This window comes from Camarhynchus parvulus, chromosome 1, assembly GCF_901933205.1.
Source record: "Camarhynchus parvulus chromosome 1, STF_HiC, whole genome shotgun sequence".
NCBI lineage: Eukaryota > Metazoa > Chordata > Aves > Passeriformes > Thraupidae > Camarhynchus > Camarhynchus parvulus.
Window position 1 is genome coordinate 146,010 of NC_044571.1, and position 24,603 is coordinate 170,612.

Genomic DNA, 24,603 nt, shown 5'->3' on the forward strand with positions numbered 1-24,603 from the left:
GGGTGGTGGGGCCCCAGCATCCCCGATTTGGGTCTCCTTAAGTGGTGGCTGAGCATTGCAGTGAGGAGGATGAAGGACAGTGAAGTCCGTCACACCTGTACTGGGGGGTGATGGGAGCATGAGGACTACATGCTGATCCTGATCCCAGTTCTGGTCCTGCTGGAGAGGATTAGGAGGGGTGGTGGTGTCCATTGTGCCTTTATTGTGTAACTGGTGGGACATGGGGACCACGTGCCAATCCTGACCTCACTCCCAGTGACCTTGTACCGATCCCGCTCCTGCTGTGACCTGTGCTGGCTGCAGTCCTGCTCCCTGTGTAACCGTGTTCCTGCCCTGCTTCCACTGCTGACCCTGCTCCCGGTGTCACCATGTCCCGGGGCTCCCAGTGTAACCACATCCCAAGTGCTCCCAGTGTGGCCACATCTTTGGAGCTCCTGGTGTGACCATGTCCTGGGGGTTCCCAGTGTGACCACATCCCAGGGGCTCCCAGCGTGACCGTGTGCTGGGAGCTCCCAGTGTCCCCCGTGTCCCAGGGGCTCCCAGTGTCCCCACATCCCAGGGGCTCCCGGTGTCCCCCGTGTCCCAGGGGCTCCCGGTGTGACCACATCCCAGGGGCTCCCAGTGTGACTACATCCTGGGAGCTCCCGGTGTCCCCCGTACCCCAGGAGCTCCCAGTGTCCCCACATCCCGGTGTCCCCGTGTCCCAGCCCTGCTGCCTGCGGCCGTGGCTCAGCAGAGCCGCCGCTGCTGCCAGAGCTGCTGGACACGCGGGAAGGGCAGCGCGGGGCGCAGGGGCCGGCAGAGCGCGGGGTCGGCAGCGGCGGGCGCAGGGCGCCAGAGCAGGGCGGCCTTGCAGGGCGCGCGCCCGCAGGGGCTCGCGGGGCGGGTGCCCCTTGTGCAGGTGGAACCAGAAGAGCTGGAACAGGGGCTCGTCGTCCTGCATGCGCCGCACCAGGCGGTCCCAGTCGGCCGGGAAGGCGGCGGGCAGCCCGTAGGCCTCGCGGGCGCCGTAGAGCCGCCGCCAGCGCGGGGCCGTGCCCGGGGGCGCCGCGTTGGCCTCCGTCAGGTTGAGGATGAAGGTCTCGTGGTCCAGGACCGCGTGGGAGCTCCCGGGGTAGGAGGCGGCCACCTCATACACGCGGTACCCTGCAGCGGGAGGGATGGTCAGCGCCGGGGGGCACAGGGGACACATAGCAGGGGCTCAGGGCAGGGGCTCGGGGCGCACCAGGATTGAGGTTGATGTAGGTGGTGACGCTCGGTGCGACGAACGCGATGGACACGGGCCGTGACAGCGTCTCCTCATCGTAGAACAACTCAAACTCGTCCAGGTGTGTGTGCCCAAAGAACTGAGCCGCGATGGTGCCCTCAAACCTGCCAGGGTGGGTGAGCAGGGGGGCATCCCCAGACCCCCGCCCTGGAACTCCAACCCTGGCCCTCGGGTCCGGCATGTGGGCTGGGAGTCCAGGATGCACGGGGTGGGGGTCCAGGATACACAGGGTGGGGGTCCAGGATACACGGGGTGGGGGTCTGGCACATGGGGCGGGCAGTGTGGTGCATGGGATGGCGCATGGCAAGAGAGCCCGGGTGTGGGGTGGAGCCTGGTGCAGAGGTCCAGCATATGGGGCAGGGGCCTGTTGTGTAGGGCAGGGGGACCATTGTGGGATGGGAGTTCAGGGTGTGGAGCCAGGCTCTGGCTTGTGGGGTGGGGGGTCTGGTGTGGGGGTCAAGGGCACATGGACAGGGGTCCAGCACAAGGGGATGGAGGCCAGGGCACAGAATGGGGGCCTGGTGTGTGGGGTGGGGCACACGGTCAGGGGTCTGGGCAGGGGTCAGGGGTCTGGCACACGGTGCAGGGTCTGGCACACGGTGCGGGGTCTGGGCAGGGGTCAGGCACTGACCTGCTGACGATGCGGTAGTAGTTCCAGCTCCAGCTGCGCAGGCAGTGGGCTGGGGGGATGTGCCCGATGATGTGCACCTGTGGGCAGGGAGCCAGGGCTGGGGGTTTGCCCAGGGCCCACCAGGACCCCGCATGTCCCCCCAGAATCCCCCCCACACCTTCTCCCCATCACGCTCAGCATCTGCCAGGACCCCCATGAGCCACTGGAGCTGCCCTGCAGGGTCAGTGGCGTTGATGAGAAGCCAGAAGTTGGCCTGGGAGCAGAAGTTCATGTTGAGGGAGACGAGGCGCAGCCCAGGCCAGACCTGTGCTGTGTAGAACCCACCAGCCCTGTGTGGAAAGCAGGGGTCAGCACTGCATCCCGAGCCACAGACCCTGCACCCATCCCACAGACCCCCAGCTCTCTGCCACCTGCACTGCCCACCCACCTACAGCCCCCAGCCTGGAGCCCCCGTTAGCCCACAGCCCTCTCTGTACCCCAGCCAGCCATGACCCCCTCCCTGCACCTCTCCCCCCGTGAAGCTGAGACATCTGCACGCAGCCCCAGCTGGCCTGGTACCCCCACTGCCCCTCCAGCATGGAGACCACGCCGTGTCTTGCTAGTCCTGAGCCCCCAATATTCCAGAGTCCCGTGCTCTGAGACCCCAGCCTGTGCCACTGCAGCTCCCACAACACCCGACAGCCCAGATCCCCCCAGTCTGGAGCCTCCCCGCCCTGCGTCCCCTGATCCTGGTACCCCAAATGCCACAGCCCAGAACCCCCCTCCCGTGCCCTCCCACCCCGCAAGGCACAAACCCCCCATCCCCGGGCAGGGGGATCCCCCACGCCCGGCCCGGTGCCCACCGCAGGGTGCGCAGGGCGGCGGGGGGCAGCCAGTGCTGCCAGGCCTCGGCCATGGCGTCGTAGAGCCAGGCAGCCGAGCGGTTGCCGCGCACGTAGGGCGGCGGGAAGGCGTTCACCGGCGTGGCCTCGTGGTTGCCCACGGCGGGGAAGACGCGCAGCGGGCCGAGGCGGCGCGCAGCAGCGCCGTCACCGTGCGCGCAGCGCCCGCAGCTGGTCCCCGCGGCTCTGCTGCCACACGTCGTCGGCGCGGATGTCCCCGGTCCAGTACGCCGCCGCGGAAGCCGCCGGTGCCGTTGCCGGTGCCGTTGGGCAGCTGGGCCAGCAGCCGTCGATGGTGTGCAGGGGAAGGTCGCACTTGCCGTAGGTGCCCCAGAAGCCGCGGCCCCGGGCCTCACCGGGCACCCCGCGGCAGCACAGCGGGTCGGGGCAGGCGGCGGCGCCGGCTGCACGTACTGGCGGTCCCAGTGCAGGTCCGTGAGGAACAGGATGCGGGCCGTGGGCTCGGGCGGCGGCGGCACAGGGGCCGCACCGGCGGCTTGGGCGCGGGCGGGCAGGGACAGGTTCCAGTCACCCAGGATGTCCCAGTGGCCGCAGCGGGGGCCCAGCAGGAGCCCGCAGGCCTCGGGCGGCGCAGCACGGAGCGGGCCCAGGCGGCCACCACGTCGCCCTGGAAGAGCTGCACGGCCTGGCGGCACACGGGCGGCCGCGCCAGCCGCAGCTCCTGGCACAGCCGCGACGCCACGCGCCCCACGCGGGCCACGTTGGGCTCCAGCTGCGGGAGAAGGACACTGGGATGGACACGGCACCCTGGGATGGACACATACCCCCGGGATGGGCACGGCACCGCCAGGTTTGGCACAGCACCCTCGGGATGGGCACGGCACCCCCGGGAGGGGCACGGCACCCCCGGGAGGGGCACGGCACTGCCAGGATCGGCACGGCACTGCCAGGATCGGCACGGCACCCCAGCTGCCGTCACCACGCAGCACCCAGCAGCTCCCCGGGATGGTCCCTGGCTGCTGTCACTGTCCCACACCCCCTGGCCCACTCAGCTGGATATCCCGAGCCCAGAAGGGACCCACATGGTCCCCCAGCCCCTCTGGTCCTCAGCCTGGTGCCCTCCTCCCTCCGTTCCCGTCCCCGCCCCAGCCTGTCCCTGTCCCGGTTCAGGTTCCTGTCCCTGTTCCTGTCCCGGTTCAGGTTCCTGTCCCTGCTCCCGTTCCTGTGCCGGTTCCTGTTCCTGTCCCAGCCCGTCCCCGTTCCCCCGAGCGGAGCCGCCGGCATGACCCCGCCCGTCCCCGCTGCTCTTCCAGCCGTCCCAGCCTGTCACTCTCCCCGTCCCCGCCCGTCCCTGTCCCCATTCCCAGCCCGGTCCCGTGTCTGTCACAAGCCCCGACCTGTCCTGGCCTGTCCCGGCCCCGGCCCGTCACGAGGGACTGGCCCGGCCTGTCCCTGTCCCTGTCCTGTCCCTGTCCCGTCCCTCCCTGTCCCCTCTGTCCCCGTTCCTGTCGCCCCCGCTCTTCCCGTCCCGGTGTCCCGGTGCCCACCTATCCCCGTGCCTAACCCGGTGTTCCGCTGTCCCCCCGGTGTCCCCCGTGTCCCGGCACTCCCCGACCCCCGTGCCCACCTGCAGCGCCAGGTCCAGCGCCCCGAAGAGCACCCGGCAGGCCGGGCACGACACGTTCCGCCAGCCCCAGCGCGGCGCCGCCGCCGCCAGCTGCTCCCCGGGGCCGGGCGGCGACCCCGCCGACACCGGCAGCGCCAGCAGGGCCAGCGCCAGGGCCAGGGCCAGGGGTGGCAGCGGTGGCAGCAGTGGGCACGGTGGCCCCGGTGGGCACGGCGGGCACGGTGTCAGCTTTGGCCGCGGGGGCCGCGGGGGCCGCGGGGCCCGAGCCCCGGCCGCCATGGCCGAGGGAGGGGCGGGGCCTGCTCGGGGGCGGGGCCCAGAAACGCCATTTGTGGGCGAGGGGGTGGGGCAATGGCGTAAGGGGAGGGGCCAAAGTCGGGGCAGGGCCCGCCCCCGGCGCCGTGGCCGAAAGCGGCAGGGGCGTGGCCGCCAGGGGGGCGTGACCACCCGGGGCGGGGACCGTATGCAAATGAAGGAGCCGAGCTACGTAAGGCGCGCGGGGCACGGTGGGAGATTGAGTCCTGGGGCCGGTGGCGCTCCCCGGGGTCCCGCTCCCCTGGGGTCCCCTCCCCTGTGTACGGTCATCCCCCGTAGGGTCACCCCTCCCGTTCCGGGGCGGCACGGGGTGCACTGGGCCCGGGGATCCCATCCCTCCAGCTGCTGCCGGGCTCAGCAGCTCCCGCAGCGGAGGGTCCCAGCCCGCAGCCCCCGAGCCTCGCGCAGTGCCCACTCCCCGTCCCGCCCGGTTCTGCCCCGCGGTGCCGATCCCCCGTCCCGCCCTGTTCTGCCCCGCGGAACCTCCGTGTCGGCGGGCAGGAGCGCTGGGAGCAGCGGCGCAGGTGGGCTCGGGGTCAGTTTATTGTGGCCGTAGCCGGGGAGCAGCGCGGGGAGACCCCGGGCTGGGCTGAGCTGGGCTGGGTGCCTCGCCCTCCCTGAGCCTCCCCCTGCCCGGCCCCGGGGCTCCTCCCGCCCCCACCCCGCCGGGGCTCGGGGCCGCTGGGATGGAGCGGGGGGTGCCGAGCAAGCGTGTCCCGGGAGGGCGGGCGGGCGGCTGGGGGTGCACTGGGGGGGCACGGGCGTGCCGCAGGGGTTCATGCTCGGGAGGGTCCTGCTGGGGGTGTCCAGCTCGGGGGGGGCAGGCACTGGTGTTAGGGTCCCTAAGGGCGGCTAGCTCGGGGGTCCCAGGCTGCTGAGGACGGGTAGCTGAGCTCGGAGAGAAAGGGGTTGGCCGTGGGGGCTCGTGGGGGTCCCGTTCTCGGGGGGCCCAGGCACCGGTGCTGGGGGGCTCGGGGGGTTCCGGCTCGGGGGGCGGCTCAGGGGGTCCCAGGCTGCTGACGGTGGTGTAGCTGAACTTGGAGAGCGAGGCGCTGGCCATGGGCGGCTCGTCCTCGGGCGGGCGGCGGGGGCAGGCGCGGCGGCAGCCCCAGCCCGCGCAGGTGGCCCCGAAGGCCTTTCGGAAGCGGCGGTTCATGAAGCAGTAGATGAGGGGGTTGGCGCAGGCCGAGGTGTAGGACAGCAGGTGGATGAAGGCGATCGGCGTGCCCGAGAGCGCCCGCTGCGCTGCCCGCGGCGAGAAGGCGCGCCAGGTGTTGGCGGCGAAGATGGGCAGCCAGCAGAGGAAGAACATGGCCACGATGACCACCAGCATGCGGATCACCCGCCGCTTGGCCGCCAGCTGCGCCCCCGAGCTGTTGATGCGGGCCCGGTCCTGCTGCGCGGCCGCCCCCAGCGCCCGCAGCTCCAGCGCCGCACCCGGCCGGGACAGCTGCAGGTAGCAGCCGTCACCCTCGTCGCAGCTGGGCGCCGGGTCCCCCCCGGTGCCACGCTGGGCTGTGGAGCGAGGAGGCATGGTCATGGTCACGGCACTGCAGGGACACGCTGCACCCCAGCACGCGGGAGTGTCCCCAGCAGCAGGGAATGGGGTGCAGGGGACATGGAAATGGCCATGGGGACACTCTGCACCCCAGCACCGCGGGAGTGTCCCCAGCAGCAGGGGACATGGAAATAGCCATGGGGACACGGGGACACGCTGCACCCCAGCACCGCGGGAGCGTCCCCAGCAGCAGGGGATGGGGTGCAGGGGACATGGAAATGGCCACGGAGACACGGGGACACGCTGCACCCCAGCACCGCGGGAGCGTCCCCAGCAGCAGGGGATGGGTGCAGGGGACACAGAAATGGCCATGGCACCCCGGGGACACGCTGAACCCCGAGGCCACAAGGAGGTCCCTGGGAAAGGGGGTGTCCCTGAGGAGCACACCGCTGTGGGGAGCAGGGGCGAGGGCTCAGCCCTGCCTCTGCTGCTGGGGCGGGCACTCTGCCCACACAGGAGCCACGCCAGGTGTCACCCGCAGTGTCACCCCCGCTCCATCCCTCACCTGCCACCTCCCTCTTGACGTCCAGCTCGAAGCGGATGCCCCGGTAGAGCTCGCGGGAGATGAGCCCGTACGCCACCGTCATCACCACGCCCGGGATGAAGAAGAGCACGAGGAGCAGCAGCACGTACCTGGGACAGGTGGCCCCGGTCACCCCGCGTCCCCTGTGGCCCCGTCCCCCCCGGGTGCCCGGACTCACCAGAGCTGCCGGACGCGCTCGCTGGGCCAGTGGTGCGTGCACTGCGCGGGCGGCGGGCGCGGCGCGGCGGGCCGGGTGCTGCTGTACACGGCGTAGGGCAGCATCAGCAGCGCCGCCAGCGCCCAGGTGCCCGCGATGACGCGGCACGCGTGGGACCGCGTCTGCCAGGCGCGGGACTGCAGCGGGTTGCAGATGGCACTGTAGCGCTCGATGGCGATGGCCACCAGGCTGAAGGTGGACACGGCCACCGAGACCCCTGCGGGCAGCGGGGAGTGTCGGCGGGCACGGCGTGACCCTGCAGGCCCCCACGTCCTCCCGGAGCCCCTCTGTGCTGCGTTCCGTGCGCCCAGGGGTGGGGAGAACCCCCCAGGTATCCACGGCGGAGGGACGAGCCCCCTCCCTGCACCCCCAGTACCGGCAAGGCAGGGATGAGGCAAAACCGTGTGCCCCACCCCGCCCAGGAGAGGGGACAGGCCCCGTGCGCCCCACCCAGGAGAGGGGACAGGCCCCGTGTGCCCCACCCAGGAGAGGGGACAGGCCCCGTGTGCCCCACCCCGCCCAGGAGAGGGGACAGGCCCCGTGTGCCCCACCCAGGAGAGGGGACAGGCCCCGTGTGCCCCGCCCAGGAGAGGGGACAAGCCCCCACTCTGTCCCACCCTACCCATGAGGTAGGCCACGAGCTTGCAGACGACGTCGCCGAAGATGAAGGCGCCCATGAGGCCGGGCAGCAGGGTGAAGGGCATGCAGCACAGCGCCAGCAGCAGGTCGCTCAGGGCCAGGGACAGCAGGAAGCAGTTGGTGACGGTGCGCAGCCGCCGGTTCAGCGCCAGCACGGCCACCACCAGCGCGTTGCCCCCGACGCTCAGCACGAAGATGAGCACGTAGAGCACCACGCGCACGGCCACGTCCAGCTCTGCGGGCACGGCGCTGCGCTGGCACCCCGGAGGCACCACGAGGGCACCCAGGTGGCACCCTAGAGGCGCTGTGAAAGCACTCCCGCGGCCACCGCACAGACACCCTCATGGCACCCCGGTGGCCGCCCAGACACGCTCTGAGGGCACGCCAAAGGCGCCCCAGCACAGGCCCGGGCACTGGGACACCGGGGTCCGACGTGGGGAGTGTGGGCTCGGTGGACACCCCTCAGATGAGAGCATCGTTTCCCCGCCGTGTGGCAGCCGCCGGGATTCGGGGTGAACCCCCCGCCCCTCGGCTCAGTTCCCTGAGGCTGAGGGACCCCCATGCGGGTGGGTGCCCCATCCTGCCCACCCTCCGCCTCGGTGCTGAGCCGCGGCGGCGCGGGGACCGGGCACGTCCTGCCCGGAGAGCGGAGGGACACCGGAGCAGGGGCCGCAGCCGGGGCTGGGCTGGGGTCGTGCCAGCCGAGGGTCCAGCTGGAGGTCCCGGCCTGGCAGTGGGACAGGGGTGCGGGGCGGGCGCTGGCTGTGCCCGTGGCGTCCCTGTCGGAGTCCCCTCCGCCCTCCTGCTGCCGCCGGCACAGCCCGGCGCGTTCCCCCGGCAGCGCCGAGATCCGCATCGGAACCGCTGGGCAGCGCCGGGGCCACCGAGCCCGCGGGGGTCGGGACGATGGTGCCGGCTGAGGAGGGGCACGGCGGGGACGGGGCGGCACCGCTCGGGGACCGGGAGAACCGGAGCACAGGGCGGCGGGCACCGGGGCGGCACGGCGGGACGGAGCGGGGTGGTGCCGGGGTGCCGGGGAGCGCAGCGCCGGGCGCGAAGGGAGGGGGGGTCCCTTCCCGGGTCCATCCCGCTCCTTCCTCCCGCCCCGCTCTCACCTCTGGGCGCCGGGGGCCCGCGGAGGCCCCTGCGGAGGAGGTCGCAGACCGAGCCGTTGGTCCCGTTGCCGGTGCCGGTGCCGGGTCCGTTCCCGGTGCTGTTCCCGGAGCGGCAGAGCATCTCCTGCAGCGACTCGTTGAGGGGCCGGGGGTCCATGGCGGGGACCCCCCGCCTGCCCCCGCCCCTCCTCCGGCAGGAGGCACCGGGAAGGAGCAGGTACCGGGAGGCTCCGGGAGGGACGAGGCTCCGATCCGCTCGGAGCCGCCGGTGGATAAGCGGGGGCGGCGCCCGGCGCGGGGCGGGCCGGGGGCGGGGGGCGGTGGCGGCGGCGGGGGGAGCCCGGGGGGTGCCGGGGGGCGCGGGGGAGGCGGGAACAGGGGGAGCCCGAGGCGGGGGGGGACGGGCGGGGCCATGGAGAACACCGGGAGCGGGGCTCGGGGGGTACCGGGCTGCAGCCGGAGTCCCGGGCGGGTCGGGCAGCCTGGGGGGACTCGCAGGGAGCGCTCCTGAGGCACCGGGCGGCGGCCGCCACCGCGGGGTCTGTCACCGCGTCCCTGCGGCTGCCCCGGGACAGCCCGGCGGGGCCGGGGGTCCCGAGCTGCTCTCGGCCCCGAAACTCCGTGACCCCGACCCGTCCCCATGCCGGCTCCTTCCTCTGCCGGTGCCGCAGCAGCAGCTGTCGGTGTCACCCACAACAGTGGTGGCTGCTGTGTCCCCCTCCAGTCACCCCTCAGTCCCGCGGCACCCCCACCCCTCGTGGGACCCCCTGAGCCCCGGGGACATCATGCGCCCCTGTGGATCTCTGTGCCCCGGAGGGACCCGGTGCCCTGGGCAGAGCCTGTGCCCTGCTGGGACCATACATGGCACTGGGGCCTCGTGTCCCGATCTGCCTCCGTGCCCTGGGCAGCCCCTGTGCCCTGAGCGGACCCTCTGCCAAGGGGATGCCATGTGCCTTGAGGGGAGCCCGTGCCCCCCTGGGGCCGTACATGCCATGAGGACCTCGTGCCCCAATGCGACCCCGTGCCCTGGGGGGCCCCTGCACCGTGGGGGTACTGTGTGCTTTGGGAGGACCTGGCACGTCACTGGGACCCTGTGCTCTGTGGGGACTGTGTGCCCTGTGGGGACCCTGTGCCTTGGAGGGGCCCTGCACCCCAGTGCGACCCCGTCCTCCTGCAGAGCCTGGTTCCTGGGCAGGACCCCGTGTCCTGGGGGGACCCTGCACCTCGGAGGGACCCTGTGCCCTGTGTGCCCTGAGGACTGCCTGTGCCTCGGTTGAACCCTGCACTCTGGGGGGGCCCTGTCCCCCGGTAGGACCCTGTGGGCCGGCAGGCTGCTGCGGTGAGGCTGTTCCTGCTGCTTCGTCTGCCCGCACGGCCCCGTCCCGCACGGCCCCGTCCCGCCCCGCTCTGTCCCGCACGGCCCCGTCCCGCCCCGCTCTGTCCAGCACCGCTCTGCCCCGCAGCTGCAGCCGTCCCTCGAGGCGCCGGACGCGCAGGGCCATGCGCAGGGCACTGGCCTCCAGCTGTGCCAGCAGCCGCCCGCTGCCCGCGTCTGAGCCCCTCCAGGGCCGCCTCCAGCCCCCGCAGCCGCCGCTCCGCCTCGGCCTCGGCCGCCAGCGCCGCCGCCTCAGCGCCGGTGTCCAGCTGGCCCATGCGGAGCAGCAGCTCCCGGCCCTTGGCCTCCATGGCAGCGCGGGCGCTGGGGAACTCGGCCAGCACCTCCGCCAGGTCCTCCTTGCCCAGGCAGAAGAGGTCCGAGTAGCCGATGCTCCGGATGTTGGCCGTGCGCCGGTTCCCGGCCGTGTTGCCTGCGGGGCGGGGGCCGTGAGCCCGAGGGGAGCGCGGGGCAGCAGCACCGGGGCGCGGCGCGGAGCTCACCCTTGATGTTGATGAGGCTGATCTCGCCGAAGTAGAGCCCCTCGCCCAGCACGGCCAGCTGCGTGACGCCGTCCGCGGCCAGCACGGCCAGGCGGCCCTCGCGGATGAAGTACATCTCGCGGCCCACGTCCCCGCGCCGGCACACGAACTCGCCGGGCCCGAAGACCTGCGCCGCAGGCGCAGCACCAGCTGCCGCAGCACTTCGCGCTGCCAGCCGCGGAACAGCCCCACGCGCTGCAGGGCCGCCAGGTGCACGCTGGCCGCCACCTCGCCCGCAGCCCCCGCGGCAGGTGCTGCAGGACCCCGCCACTGCCGGCGGCAGCTTGCGCTGCGCCCGCGACGTGCTGGTGCCAGCGCGCCCACCCGCGCCGCCAGCCGCCCGCCCGCGCCCCGCGCCCGCAGGTACCGCTGTACCGGGCCCGCCTCGGGGTACAGGGCGCTGGCGGCCGAGCTGAGGTTGACGATGACGGTGCTGATGCTGCCGGTGATGGTGGCGAAGCCCAGCATGGCCAGGAGGAAGCCGGCGGTGAGGAAGAGGAGCTCCTCCTCGCGCTGCGCCGCCGGCGTGTCGCCCACCATGGCCAGCACCAGCGTGGAGATGTAGAAGCTGTGCAGGTAGCGGCGCAGCAGCCGGGGGAAGCCGGGGCACACCCAGGGGTCGGCGCCCAGCCCCAGGCGTGCCGACAGCGCGAAGTAGAGGCAGGCGTGCCAGTGGATGCCCAGCAGCAGGTACAGCATCAGCTTGGCCATGCGGAAGGCGTTGGGCCATCCCGTGCGCGTCTCGCACCGGTCGAAGGCCTCGAAGAGCCGCGGCGCCCGCAGGCAGCGGTTGGCACGTGCCGCTGGCACCCCCGGGACCCTCGGGACCCCCGGGAGCAGACACAGCAGCTCGGTGGGCAGCACGGCCACCACGTCCCAGGGGAAGGTCCACGAGCCCAGATAGCGCCGCCGCGTCTGCCTGGCGTCCCGCACCAGGATCCCGTCCTCCAGGAAACCTGGGTGGGCAGCCAGGGCAGCCGTGGCACCCCCGGGCACCCAGCCCTGCAGGGGCTGCTCCCCGTGATGGCAATGGGGACCACGCAGGCGCCCAGCCCGGGGCACAGGGAGGCACAGGAACCCTGGGTGGGCACCCTGGGGGAGGTCACTGGTGGCTCCCTGGGCTGCCATGGGGCGGGGGGTGAGGGGTGGGTGTGAGACTCAAGAACACCCACCCAGACATCCTCTGTGTGGGACTGGGTGGTGGCTGTACCCGGTGGGAGTACACGTGTGTGTATGTACCTGTACACACCTGCATGTATGTGTGTACACAGCTGTGCGTCTGTGTGTGTGTCTGTATGTACACACCTGCACATGTGTGTGTGCGTACACACCTGTGTGTCTGTGTGTGTCTGTATGTACACACTGCACGTGTATGTATGTACATGTACACACCTGTGTGTCTGTATGTACACACCTGCACGTATATGTATGTACATGTACACACCTGCACATGTGTGTGTGTACACACCTGTGTGTCTGTGTGTGTGTCTGTATGTACACACCTGCAGTGTATGTATGTACATGTACACACCTGCACATGTGTGTGTGTACACACCTGTGTGTCCATGTAGGTATGTACCTGTGTCTGTGTACACACCTGTACCTGTCTGTGTATGCGTGTACCTGTGTGTCCGTGTGGTTGTGCCCGTGTGTGGCTGTGCCCGTGTGTGTCCGTGTGTCTGTGTGTCCGTACCTGTGTGGAGGTGCACGGCGATGTCCAGCAGGTACAGTGTGTCGCTGAGCCCGTCCAGGGCCTGCCACAGCCCCACGTGTGCCTCCTGCACCTCGGGGAAGCAGCACCTGGGGTACAAGTGGCATCACTGGGACAAGGCCAGGACACCCCCACCCCACCCCAACCAAACCCCACTGCCTGGCACCTGAGGATGAGGACGATCCAGTTGTAAAGGATGGGCAGCACCATGAGGCTGATCCATCGGTAGTGCCAGTCCCCGGCGGGGTCCAGGGTCCAGTTCTGGGGGGTGGCAGTGTGGCTGGGGGCACAGAGGGACCAGGGTCACCCTGTCCCTGTGTGGGGTCCAGTTCTGGGGGGTGGCAATGCAGCTGGGGGCACAGGGGGACCGGGGTCACTCTGTCCCCATCTGGGGTCCCTCTGCCCGTGCTCAGCCCGGCTGCCGGTGGCTCTAAGGCTCATCCAGCCCCCCAGCACCGGTGGGACTGAGGGGTCCCTGCGGCGCCCCTACCCCAAGCCCGCAGGAGGCGGCCGTGCCCCGCTCACCCCGAGGCGTGTCCGGTGCCGGTGCCGGTGCCAGCGCGGGCTGTGGCCATGGCTCAGCGGTGCTGCCGGGCTGGGGCCCGGCCCAGCGGCGGGACAGGACGGAGCCGAGGGTGCCGGTGGGGTCCTTCTCAGCGGGAATCCCGTGCGTCCCGGTGCCCGGGGGTCCTGCACACCTGCCGGGTGCTGCCGCCGGCCCCGGTGCCGGGCGCGGCTCCTCCAGGGGACGCAGCCACGCGGCTCCTGCGACACGGGGCGTGTCCTAGCAACGAGGGGTCCCCAGGGCGCCCGCTGGCCCCGGGGACACCTGGGCGGAGCAGCCGCCGTGCCAGCTCCGCCGGGCACGCTGGGGCGCGGAGCCGTGGCCAGGTGTGCGGGGCCCAGGTTAGCTCCGCGAACAACAGCCGGTGCCAGGCAGCGCCCGGGGCAGAGGCGGCGGCGGCTCCCGGCACCTGGCACGGGGCTGCCTGGCACAGGGGCGCCCCGTACAAGGTTATCTGGCACGAGGTGCCCAGGGCCAGAGAGGGCCCGTTTCTGGGGTGCCCGGCAGAGGGGTTCTGGGGGTCCCGGTACCGGGCTGCCCGATTCCGAGGCGCTCAGTTCGGGAAGTGCAGCGTGCAGGGGTTATCCGGTGCAGGGTTACCCGGTACTGGGGTACCCAATTACGGGGGTCCCAGTACAGGGGTGGCTGGGCAGGGGGGTGCCCGGTTCCAAGTGGCGCCAGTGCTGGGGCTCTCGGTGCCGGGAGTCCCGGCAGCTCGGTACCCGGTTACCGCTGCCCGGCTCGGAGGATTTCCCGGTTTCTGGGGATGCCCCGCTCCGGGGGTACTCGTACAGGGTACTCAGTGCCGGGGTGTCCCAGTGCCGCCCGTCCCCGATCCCGGTTCCCGCTTCCCGCTTCCCGCTTCCCACGCGCCCCGGCCCCGCCCCACTCACGGTATAGCCAATGAGCGCTCCGGCTTTCCCGGAGAGACCACGCCCATCGAGGCGTGTGGGCGTGTCCCCGTGCCGCGGTGGGCGTGTCCCCGTGCCGCGGTGGGCGTGCCCGTGCCGCGGTGGGCGTGGCCGTGCCGCGGTGGGCGTGGCCGCGCGCGCGGTGCGTCGGGCGCGGCGGGAAGATGGCGTCGGGAGCGCGGGGCCCGTGGCGGGGGCGGGCGGTGAGCGGCGGCGCCGGGCGGACCGGGAGCGGCCGGGGGGCGCCGGAGCACCGGCGATGGGGACACGGCGAGCGGGGACAGCGGCAGCGGGGGTTGCAGGGAGCGGGGCGGGCCGCGGGGCAGGTCCAGCCGCCCTTGTGCCGCGGTGCCGGGGTGCCCGGGCCGCCGCCCGCCCCTTGGCCGCGCGGGGCCGGAGGGACCGGCCCGGCCCGGGCGGTGTCGAGGGCGAGGGGCCGCGGCGGGGACGGGTCCGAGCGAGCCGCAGGGGCGAGGGGCGACGGCCCCCGTCCCGCGGAGGCCCGCGGGGTCCCGGGGGGTCCCGCGGAGTCCCGGGGGTTCCGGCCCCGCGCCCGACGCCTCCTGTGCCCTCCCCAGGTGCGGCGCTGACGGGACGGGACCGCCGCGACCTTGACCCAGGTAGGCGGCCCGGCCCCGCGGCATGCAGGGGCCCCACTACGCGTGACCCCGGAGCCCCGGGGCGTCCCGGTTTCTGCCATGGTGCCGGTGCTCCACGGCTCCGGCACTGAGGATGCCCGAGTGAGCAATGCCTTCCGCGGGCTGCGGGACCGCGGCCCCGGGCCGTGGCAGCCCCGCGCCTCACCCGGACCACCGGCGCCTACCGGCGACCGCCCTGGCGACCCTTCGGTGACCCCCGCACGGTGCTTGGGTTCCCGGGTGCACCGGAGGGGCCGGCGCTCATCACCCACGACCTCCTGGCACTGGAGCCATGCTCTGCCCGTGGTGGCCGTGCCCCGGTGGCCCTGTCCGTGCCCTGGTGGCACCTGCTGTCCCTGTGCCCTCGGTGTCCTGCCTGCAGTGTCCCTTTCCCTGCTCTGGTGGCACCTGATCATCTGCAGTGCTCTGGGTGCTTCCTGCCCGGGCAGAGGGTGCTACCCCACCTCAGCCCCTCCTGGTGACACTGAGGTGACACTGGGGTGACACTGGGGTGACACTGCTGTGGCGCCACAGCCCTGTGCTCTGCCCCAGTGGCTGGGGCCTTTGGCATGTGACAGGCACAGCCAGGTTGGGGCAAGGGGCGCTGGTACAGGACAGAAGTGATGGCAGCTGGTGTCCCTGTCCCACCGCATGGCTCTGGCCGTGTGTCGCACGGGTCCCTGCACAGGGACACCACACTGTGGCCTTTTTCTCTGTTCCTGCAGGGCCGCAGTGCTGGTGGCAGGGCTGGCACTGCCCTGGCATTCAGTGGCTCTAACTTTAGCAGCTGCACGAGCGCTGGCTGTGGGTGGGACGGGCTGAGCGGGGTATAAATAGACAGGCCCTGCCTGTGCTGTGTCCCACTGCCCCAGCTTCAGCCACTTTCCCTTCCTGCCGCTGTGGTTTGGGGTGTCTTTAATGGCTCTTTCACTTCCCCAAGCGCCATGTAAGGGCTGTGGCTCTGCCTCTCAAAGCCGCTGCCCTCCCCACGAGCTGGTGGGGAACTGGGGGGCCCCTGTGGTGTCTCTGTGGTGTCTCTCTGCCCCAGGCACAGCGGTGCTGTGGCTCTGGGCCTTGGTGCTCAGTGCCGTGCTGGTGCCTGCGGTGGCAGTGCTGGTGCTAGGGCACGGGGCACTATAAATATCCTGGCAGCGCTGTCATGGGTGCTGCTTAGCATGGGGGTGGGCAGCTGTCCCAGCTGTCCTGGTGTCCCCGTGGCTGCTGGGTACGCCCCACACCCATGCTGGGCCAGTTCCTAGTTTAAAGTCCAGTCCTGGGTGCGAGCAGGGCTGGGATCCGGAGTCCTCCAGCCACCACTGCTCCGGCACGCTTGCCCAGCCCAGTTCCCACTGCTGTCTCTCCTGCCTGCCTTTCCTCTTGATAGCCTTCCTTTCCTCCTGACTTTCTTCCTTCCTGGCTTCCCTCCTCTTCCCCTCCTGCCTTCCTCCCTGCTGCTGGCCGTGAGGTTGGGCTGGGTGAGGTTGGGCTGGGTGAGGTTGGGCCGGGCGAGGTTGGGCCGGGCTCTCTGACGGCCCCTGTCCCTGCAGCCCGCTGGCAGCAGCATGGAGAGAGGACCCTGGCCTCCCGCCCGCTGCCCCGTGCCCCCGTGGCGGTGCCAGGCCGCGTCCAGCCCAGCTGGGGTGCCCCGGTGCCGTGCGTGACCCTGAGCCCATGGAGAGGATGAGCTGGCTGAGCAAGCTGACCCCACGGGCGGGCGGGCAGCGAGCCCCCCGCAGCGCCAGCCTGCAGCCCCCCGTCACCGCCGACCCCGAGACCTGCCTCATGGTCTTCAAGAACCACTGGGCACAGGTGAGCGGGGCTGGGGGCGGCGAGCGTCCCCCGACCCTGCAGCCCCCAGCCCCCACTGCCAGCCCCCCTCCCACAGGTGCTGCGGATCCTGGAGCAGCGCGGGAGCAAACCGGCCCCCGACGACCTCAGCGCCGTCCGCAACAACACCTACCAGATGCTGAACCTGCTGGCTGAGGACCGGCCCTGGGGGGACGGGGACAAGGACAGGGCACAGGGGGATGGGGACATGGCCTGCGGGCCCATCCTGGAGTTTGTGGCTGCTGAGAACCTGCTGGAGCGGCTCCTGTGCTGGCATCTGCAGGGCGACTTCACCGAGGAGAGGAAGGTCTGAGTGAGGGGAGCAGGGGGGTCTGCACTGCTGGGGGGTCTCTGGGGAGCTTGGGACAGGCTAGGTCTGAAGGGTGAAGGTGCTGGGTTGAGGGTCAGCCAGGCCAAGGGTAGCGCACTGTCCCATGGCAAGTTCAGGTTGGATTGGGATTGAGACTGCCCGAGCCATTCTGAGAATCTGTGATGCTGGAGGAAGTTCCTCACGGAAGGAATTCCCTCCAGCCCTGTCACAGATGGCCCAGGGCAGTGCTGGGATCCCCAGCCCTGGGGGGGATTTCACAGCCACGCGGATGTGGCACCTGGGGCCGTGGCTGAATGCGCTGGGTTGTGCTGGAGGAGCAGCAGGCCCGGGTGGTCTCTGTACCTTTGCTGTGCTTGTGTGCAGGTGGAGCAGCTGAAGCTGTACGAGATGCTGATCAGCCAGGCCCGGCAGCCCCTGCTGCGGCACAAGCCGGTGCTGACGCCGCTGCTGCGCCTGCTGAGCGTGTGCGCCGAGCCCGCCTCGGCCCCGCTGGAGAACAGCCTGGTGCTGCTGCTCAACCAGCTCTGCGTCTCCGTGGCACGCGAGCCCGCCATCCTGGAGCTCTTCTTCCACAGCCACACGGACCAGGGCCCCGCCAACCTCATCATCTTCTCGCTCCTCATCCCCTTCATCCACCACGAGGGCGCGCGGGGCCAGCAGGCACGGGACGCGCTGCTGCTCATCATGGCCATGTCGGCCAGCAACCGCGCCGTGGCCCAGTCCATCACCGACAACTCCTACTTCTGCCCGGTATGGATCCTCCTGGGGCAGCCGTCCCCTCCCTGGGGCAGCATTCCCCTCCCCAGGGCAGTGTTCCCCTCCTCGGGGCAGCATTCCCCTCCCAGGAGCAGCCTTTCCCTCCTAGTGCAGTGTTCCCCTCCTCGGGACAGCATTCCCCTCCTCGGGCAGCATTCCCCTCCTCAGGGCAGCGTTCCCCTCCTCGGGGTGATGTCCCCTCCCCAGGACAGTGCTGGGACCCTGCATGGCTGGCACAGAGTTGGCCCAGCTGGGACAAGAGGAGCCACGGACAGGCCTAGAGAGAGAAGTCCTGCCCCGGCTTGGGGATGGCGGGGGGCAAGGCTGGGGATTATGGGGGGCTTGGGAATGATGGAAGCTGAGTGATGGAGAACTTCCGAATGATGGAGAACTTTGGGATAGAGGGCTTGGAGATAGTGGTGGTCTGGGGGTGATGAAAGGTCTGCAAGCGATGGGGGGCTTGGAGGTGACAGAATAGCCTGGAGATGATGGAGAGCTTGGGGATGAGGGGCCTGGGAACAGGGTGCTTGGAAATGATGGGAAGACTTGGTGGTGATGGGAGGCTTGGAGATGGTGGAGGGTCCAGTGCTGGGCTGGGGATGAGGGAGCCACTCCCTGGGGTCAGTGGTGGGCAGGGCCCAGCCCGGCTGCCCTGCCTGGAGCGCTGGAGTGGGGCAGGTCTGTGGGGGCAGGTTCCTGGGGTTTGGGGAGGGCTGGCTGGGTGCAGCAGCCGGAGGGGCTGCGGGGCAGCAGAGTCCATGTGTTCCCAGGTGCTGGCCACGGGCCTGAGCGCCCTGTACTCCTCCCTGCCCCGCAAGATCGAGGTGCGAGGAGACGACTGGCACTTCCTGCGGCGCGAGGACTGGATTGGCGTCTCCTCCCTCGTGCTCTTCATGAACTCGCTCGAGTTCTGCAACGCCGTCATCCAGGTGGGGCTGAGGGGCTGCGAGGAGCTCAGAGGGGCTCCCAGCCCCACAGGGGGCTGCCTGACCCCCCTGCGGTCCCTTAGGTTGCCCATCCGCTGGTGCAGAAGCAGTTGGTGGATTACGTCCACAACGGGTTCCTTGTGCCCGTCATGGGGCCGGCGCTGCACAAGGTGAGGGACCCCTGGCAGCAGGGGTGGGATGGGGGTCTCCTGCCCGTGCCACTGCTCCTGCAGGTGGGCAGGGCCCCGTGGTGCCCATCCCCAGCTGCCCGTGCCCCTCCTGCAGACCTCAGTGGAGGAGATGATTGCAAGCACGGCGTACCTGGACCTGTTCCTGCGCAGCGTCAGCGAGACGGCCCTGCTGAAAACCTTCCTGCGCTTCGTGCTGCTGCACCGGCACGACAACACCACCATCCTGGACACGCTGGTGGGCCGCATCAACAGCAACTCCCGGGTGAGCCCCGTGCCCCCACGGCCCCCCAGCACCCCCGTCCTCATCTTTATCCCATGCCCAGTGTCCCCATCCCCGTGCCATTCCCATCCCCTTCCCCTGTCCCACCATGGGGTGGGTGGCACTGCCCCCTGCCCGCTCCGCTGCCCCCCTGATGCCCTGCACTGTCCCCAGCTGTGCATGGTGTCCCTGAGCCTCTTCCGGACCCTGCTCAGCCTCAACTGCGAGGATGTGATGCTGCAGCTGGTGCTCAGGTGAGGGGGTGAGGTCACCTGCTGCTGACCCACTCTGGGATGGGCCTGGGGAGTTGCCAGGTGGGCATGTGGATGTGAGGCAGCCACATCATCTGCCCCACTGTGAAGGGGCCGGGGTCCTGTGGAGGACCCTGTCCCCGTGTGTCCCCTGCAGCTGCCCTGTGCCACCCTGCCCTGCAGGTACCTGCTGCCCTGCAGCCACGTGATGCTGAGCCAGAAGCGGGCGGTGCGGGACCTGGACATCTACGGGAAGACAGCGGCCAAGTTCCTGTCCCTGATCCCACGCTGCTGCCGGCCCGAGGGCCCCCCGCCGCCCCGACCGGGACGAGGAGCCCCCCCCCCGGGCCAGGGGTACGCCACTGCGGCCCCCCAGAGACCCCCACACCCTCCCCATGGCCCCTTGGACCCTGTCCTGACACCGAGCCCTCTCCCAGGATCCCTGCAGCCCCTCAGACTCCTGGCACTGAACTGTCCCATGCTATCCCTGTGGCCCCTTAGACCCTGTCCCCCTCCTGGCCTGTTGTGAAGCCCTCTCCTGGGGCCTCCATGGCCACTTGTAACCCACCCCTGTTCCAACTTGTTGATAGTCCCAGCTGTGCCATCCCTATGGCCCCCTCGTACCTTGGCCCATCCTGTCCCATTGCTGAGCTCTGCCTTGCTGTCCCCCGACCCTGTCCCAGCTCAGCGCTGAGCCCCTGGTGCCATTCCTGTGGCAACTTGAGCCCCATCTCCACCCTATCCTGGCACAGTTCCCAGTGCCATGCCATCCCCATATACCTGAGCCCTGTCTTGGCACTGGGCTCCCCGGTCCCTGCAGCTGCTGGGACCCCATTTGTCCACCAGCTCAGTGCTGAGCCTTGTGCCACCACCCCTGTGGCAACTGGATTTCCCCCAGCCCCAGCCCGGTGCTGACCCTGCTGCTGACCCTGCTGCTGACCCCGGTGCTGACCCCGGTGCTGACCCTGGTTCTGATCCCAGTGCTGATCCCAGTGCTGACCCCCGGTGCTGATCCCAGTGCTGACCCCCGGGTGCTGACCCCCGGTGCTGACCCCTGGTTCTGATCCCAGTGCTGAGCCCCTGGTGCTAACCCCGTGGTGCTGATCCCAGTGCTGACCCCCATGCTGAGGCCCGGTTCTGATCCCAGTGCTGAGCCCCGGTGCTGACCCCCATGCTGAGGCCCGGTTCTGATCCCAGTGCTGACCTCCATGCTGAGGCCCGGTTCTGATCCCAGTGCTGACCCCCATGCTGAGGCCCGGTTCTGATCCCAGTGCTGAGCCCCGGTGCTGACCCCCATGCTGAGGCCCGGTTCTGATCCCAGTGCTGACCCCCATGCTGAGGCCCGGTTCTGATCCCAGTGCTGAGGCCCGGTGCTGATCCCAGTGCTGACCCCCATGCTGAGGCCCGGTTCTGATCCCAGTGCTGAGGCCCGGTGCTGATCCCAGTGCTGAGGCCCGGTGCTGATCCCAGTGCTGACCCCCGTGCTGAGGCCCGGTTCTGATCCCAGTGCTGAGGCCCGGTGCTGATCCCAGTGCTGACCCCCTTGCTGAGGCCCGGTTCTGATCCCAGTGCTGAGCCCCGGTGCTGATCCCAGTGCTGACCCCCGTGCTGAGGCCCGGTTCTGATCCCAGTGCTGAGGCCCGGTGCTGATCCCAGTGCTGACCCCCATGCTGAGGCCCGGTTCTGATCCCAGTGCTGAGCCCCGGTGCTGACCTTGGTGCTGACCCCGGTGCTGCCCCGTGTCCCCTGCAGGCCACGGCAGCCCCGGCGCAGACGCCCCCCCGGCCCCGAAGCCCTCGACGCCGTCGCGCCTCTCGTTCTTCATGCGCCAGGCCAGCGCGGCCCCGCCGAGGCTGCGGCCCCCCCCGCCGCCGGCCCCACGCGGGCAGCCCGGCCCGGCCGGGCCCGGGACGAGTGGCCGAGCTGGACAGGAACTACCTGGAGTACCTGCGGGACGCGCGGCACAGCATCGACCGCTGCGCCTGGGCCTGCCGCGTGCTGGTCGGCCCTACGGCGGCGAGGAGCCCCGCGCCCCGACCCCGACAGCCCCCGGGGCGGCCCCCGGGCCCCCCCACCCCACGGACTAAGCGGGGGCTGCCCGGGAGGCGCGGGAGGCGCCGGGGGCCTCGGGGCGATGAGCCCCGGGCGGGGGCCCGGCCCCCGAGCCCCGGGGGGGACGCTGGTGAACGGGGCGCGCAGGGCGGCCGAGCCGGGCGGCCGGAGGGGACGTGGCGGTGAAGAAGGTGCGCCGGGGCCCCGGGCGAGGGGAGGCGGGGGGGCTCGAACGGGGCCCCTGGGGGCGAGCCGCCCGGCTGGGAGCCTCTGCCCTCGGTGGACTCGCTGCTGGAGGAGCTGCTGGCCCCGCGTGCCCGCCGAGCCCCCGGCGCCCGGCGTCTCCATCGAGACCTTCACCGAGGAGCTGCGCGAGATTGAGGCCGAGATGCAGAACGGGGCGTGGGAGGGGCCCCGGCCGCCCCCACGGACCCCCGAGCCGCCCCTGTCCCACGAGGAGGAGGGAGGCCTTTGCCAGCTTCGCCCGCGCTGCCCGAGGGGGACGCGGGCACCGGGCGGGCGCCGCCCGCGCCCCGGACCCCCTGGCGCAGGTGGTGGCCAGCCCGCCGCGGGCGGTGGGGCCGCCCCCCAGCCAGCCCTTCACAGGTGGGCACGGGGGCTCAGGGAGGGTCCCAGCTCCCTGCGGGGCCCTGCCTGACCCCGCCGTGTCCCCAGGCCCCTTCGTGTCGGTGCTCTTTGGGAAGCTGGAGAACATGCCCCACAACTCGCTGTATGTCAACTTCCTGCTGACCGGGCTGGTGGCCCAGCTGGCCTGCTACCCCCAGCCTCTGCTCCGCTCCTTCCTGCTCAACACCAACATGGTCTTCCAGCCCAGTGTCAAGTCCTTGCTCCAGGTATGGCCCCTGGGGAGCTCCTGCCCTCATGGAGTCATGGGAAAGCATTGGAAAGGGTTTTAACCCTTTTTAACCCCAAGATTGCGGAGTTCACCCTGTGCTGCCCAGCCTACCACTGCCCCATGTCCCCCATGGCTGGAACCCCCTCTGGATCCCCTGTTACTGCAGAGACCCCCCATTCCTGTTGGGGTACCCTGTGCTCAAGGGAACACCCCATCTGATGGGGACCCCTGTTCCTGTGGGGACTCCCATGCTGTGGTCCTGCAGGTGCTGGGCTCGGTGAAGAACAAGATCGAGAGCTTTGCTGCCACTCAAGAGGATTTCCCAGCGCTGCTCTTCAAGGCCAAGAAGTACCTGATTGCCCGGGGGCGGCTGGACTGGGCTGAGGGGCCCGGGGCTGTCCCTGCCCTGCGGCGCACCGACACCCTGGGTGAGGATGTGGCTGTGGGCTGGGATCTGCCTGGGGGGCTGCGGGTTCTGCAGGCAGCTGGGAGTGGCATGTGGGGCTGGGGTCTGTGTGAAGGGCTGGGGGCTGCACAATGTGTTGCCTGGGGTCTGCACAGTGTGTAGTGTATGGGGTGGGGGCTGCAGTGGGGGCTGTGCTGGGGCCTGGACTGGGGTCCGGGCTGGGGGCTGGGTGCCTGGATGGGGGTCTGGGCTGGGGTCTGTGCTGGGTGCTGGGTGCCCCTGTGCCCCCAGGCCGTGTGCCTGTGCCCCAGCCTGCAGTCGGAAGCCGTCCCTGGGGTCCGGGCTGGGGGCTGTGCTGAGGGCTGTGCTGGGTGCCCCCGTGCCCCCAGCCCGTGTCCCTGACCCCCTGTGCCCCCAGCCCGCAGTCGGAAGCCGTCCCTGGGGGAGCTGCTGCTGCGGCACGCCAACAGCCCGACGCGGGCGCGGCAGGCGGCGCAGCTGGCGCTGCAGGGGCTGCGGGACGGGGGGCTGCACCCCCTGGGACCCCCGGCGCGGCACGGTGAGGCCCCTGCGGCGTGCGCACGCCGTCTACTGCGCCGTCATCTTCAGCGAAGTTCCTCAAGGAGCTGGCCGCCATTGCCCAGGCCCACGCCGTCACCTCGCCGTTCCTCACTGAGCCCCCGAGGAGTGAGCCCCCTTTTAACCCGGACTCGGACCTTTTTAATTTATTGGGGCGGCGCGGGCGCAGGCCGGGCCGCACCTTGGCCGGTCCCGCGGCGCGCGGGGGAGCAGGGCAGGACCCTGGGGAGCCCCGGGGCTCGCAGGGCGGGGGGCGCGGGGCGGGCTGGCTCTGCCCCCTCGGCCCCGCCGGCCGGCCGCTCTCTATGCAAGCCCCGGGGGCTGGGCTGGGGGGGCTCTGCATGGGGAAGGCTGTGTGTCTGTGCTGTGTAAACCCTTGGCAATAAAGGGTCTGATTGAGGGCAGCGCCTCCTCCTCTGTGCGGCGCTCAGGGTGGGGGTCAGCCAGGGCCCCCCTGCATGGCCGGGTGACTGTGTCCTGCGGCTGGCCTGGGACAGCCCGTGCCTGCTCCCCCCTCGGCTCTGGGGGTCTCTGGGGGTCTGTGGGCAGCCACGGGCCCTGGGCTGAGGCTGTGACTGTCAGGGACAGCAGGCAGCTTGTGGAGCAGGTGCCAGCACTGGTCCCAAGGTGCCACCGCAGTTCCCATCCAGCACTGACCAGGGACACCCCCGGGGACACCCCCAGGACCCCTTCATGGCCCTCATACAGAGGTTTCCCAGCGTTCTTGGGGTGAGAGTGGAGATGCAGAAAATTAAGATGGGATGGGGATGAGGAGGATGAGGATGGGATGAGGCTGAAGGGGATGGAGCCCCAGTGGTGGAAATACCCAGTGGTGGTGTCTCCTGGGGGTTCTGGGAGCCCTCTGGGCTATGGCTCCATTCTGTGTCCCAAACACCCCCTGGCTGTGTGACCTGTGCGAACAGGGACTGGAGAATGTCTGGAGTTCCTGTTCCAGCAGTTCATGTGTTTATTGCAGTCAGTGTCTTCAGCTTTTCTCCAGCTGTGTGGTACAGGTGCTCCATGCAGAGTGGGGTGAGCTGTATCCAGCCTTGTCCCCGCAGTGTGCAACAACAGCCGGCCAGCAAAGGGACATGGAGCCACCCCAGGCCAGAACCTGGGGGTGCTGCCTGTGTTAGCTCCACTTCAGCCCTGCAGCCGAGCACTTTCGCAATTGCCAATCCATCTGTGACCAAGTCCCTCTCACCTCCTGGGGGTTTTGCCCCACATGAGGTCCTGACTGTACCAGAAACAGTGCAGCCAGCAAGGCAGGGAAGTGCCGTGTGCTGGCACTGCTGAGGCCACACCTCGAGGGCAGTGTCCCTCCGTTCTGGGTTCCTCAGTTCACAAAGGACAGCGAGGGGCTGGAGCATGTCCAGGGCAGGGAACGGAGCTGGGAAGGGGCTGGAGAATCCCTGAGGAGCTGGGAAGGGGCTGGAGAATCCCTGAGGGAGCTGGGAAGGGGCTGGAGAATCCCTGAGGGAGCTGGGAAGGGGCTGGAGAGTTCCTGAGGAGCTGGGAAGGGGCTGGAGAATCCCTGAGGGAGCTGGGAAGGGGCTGGAGAGTTCCTGAGGAGCTGGGAAGGGGCTGGAGAATCCCTGAGGGAGCTGGGAAGGGGCTGGAGAATCCTGAGGAGCTGGGAAGGGGCTGAGGCTGGAGCAAAGGAGGCTCAGGGGCCCTTGTGGCTCTGCACAAG

General features: G+C 70.5%; 4 protein-coding genes across 4 annotated transcripts; 1 reads left to right on the forward strand and 3 right to left on the reverse strand.

Annotated features, from left to right (window-relative positions):
• Positions 1–580: 580 nt before the first annotated feature.
• On the reverse strand, positions 581–4,657 carry SMPD1 (sphingomyelin phosphodiesterase 1). The gene is given in 13 exon segments (XM_030944332.1): positions 581–873; positions 875–1,146; positions 1,226–1,371; positions 1,899–1,975; positions 2,056–2,227; positions 2,741–2,912; positions 2,915–2,936; positions 2,939–3,016; positions 3,018–3,067; positions 3,070–3,186; positions 3,189–3,371; positions 3,374–3,512; positions 4,368–4,657. Coding segments are annotated over 13 exon segments (1,851 nt in total). The 5' UTR covers positions 4,647–4,657; the 3' UTR covers positions 581–729.
• Positions 4,658–5,131: 474 nt separating this feature from the next.
• CCKBR (cholecystokinin B receptor) lies at positions 5,132–8,994 on the reverse strand. Its single transcript, XM_030944346.1, has 5 exons — positions 8,735–8,994; positions 7,603–7,854; positions 6,942–7,197; positions 6,746–6,873; positions 5,132–6,197 (listed from the first exon to the last, which is right to left on the reverse strand). Exons 1-5 carry the CDS (start codon positions 8,889–8,891, stop codon positions 5,224–5,226), a joined length of 1,767 nt encoding a protein of 588 aa, XP_030800206.1. The 5' UTR covers positions 8,892–8,994; the 3' UTR covers positions 5,132–5,223.
• A 471-nt stretch (positions 8,995–9,465) lies between these two features.
• On the reverse strand, positions 9,466–12,937 carry CNGA4 (cyclic nucleotide gated channel subunit alpha 4). The gene is given in 10 exon segments (XM_030951114.1): positions 9,466–9,501; positions 10,108–10,284; positions 10,286–10,542; positions 10,613–10,783; positions 10,786–10,884; positions 10,887–10,971; positions 10,973–11,607; positions 12,345–12,451; positions 12,529–12,642; positions 12,888–12,937. Coding segments are annotated over 10 exon segments (1,731 nt in total).
• A 1,074-nt stretch (positions 12,938–14,011) lies between these two features.
• On the forward strand, positions 14,012–23,484 carry FAM160A2 (family with sequence similarity 160 member A2). Its single transcript, XM_030944270.1, is given in 25 exon segments — positions 14,012–14,041; positions 14,417–14,458; positions 16,024–16,285; positions 16,362–16,610; positions 16,998–17,384; positions 18,161–18,319; positions 18,400–18,486; positions 18,602–18,769; positions 18,941–19,020; positions 19,201–19,335; positions 19,337–19,371; positions 20,770–20,896; positions 20,898–21,185; positions 21,187–21,231; positions 21,233–21,274; positions 21,276–21,378; positions 21,380–21,532; positions 21,534–21,554; positions 21,556–21,595; positions 21,598–21,675; positions 21,745–21,923; positions 22,191–22,353; positions 22,750–22,898; positions 22,900–22,944; positions 22,946–23,484. Coding segments are annotated over 23 exon segments (3,222 nt in total). The 5' UTR covers positions 14,012–14,041; positions 14,417–14,458; positions 16,024–16,147; the 3' UTR covers positions 23,297–23,484.
• The last annotated feature ends 1,119 nt before the right edge of the window (positions 23,485–24,603 follow it).

Excerpts from the sequence above, each read along its gene's own strand:
- CCKBR (XM_030944346.1), bottom strand. The coding sequence starts at position 8,891 with ATGGACCCCCGGCCCCTCAACGAGTCGCTGCAGGAGATGCTCTGCCGC. Across the intron at positions 7,855-8,734 it reads CGGGCCCCCGGCGCCCAGAG|AGCTGGACGTGGCCGTGCGC; the intron begins GTGAGAGCGGGG and ends CCGTGCCCGCAG. Across the intron at positions 6,198-6,745 it reads CGTCAAGAGGGAGGTGGCAG|CCCAGCGTGGCACCGGGGGG; the intron begins GTGAGGGATGGA and ends CTCGCTCCACAG.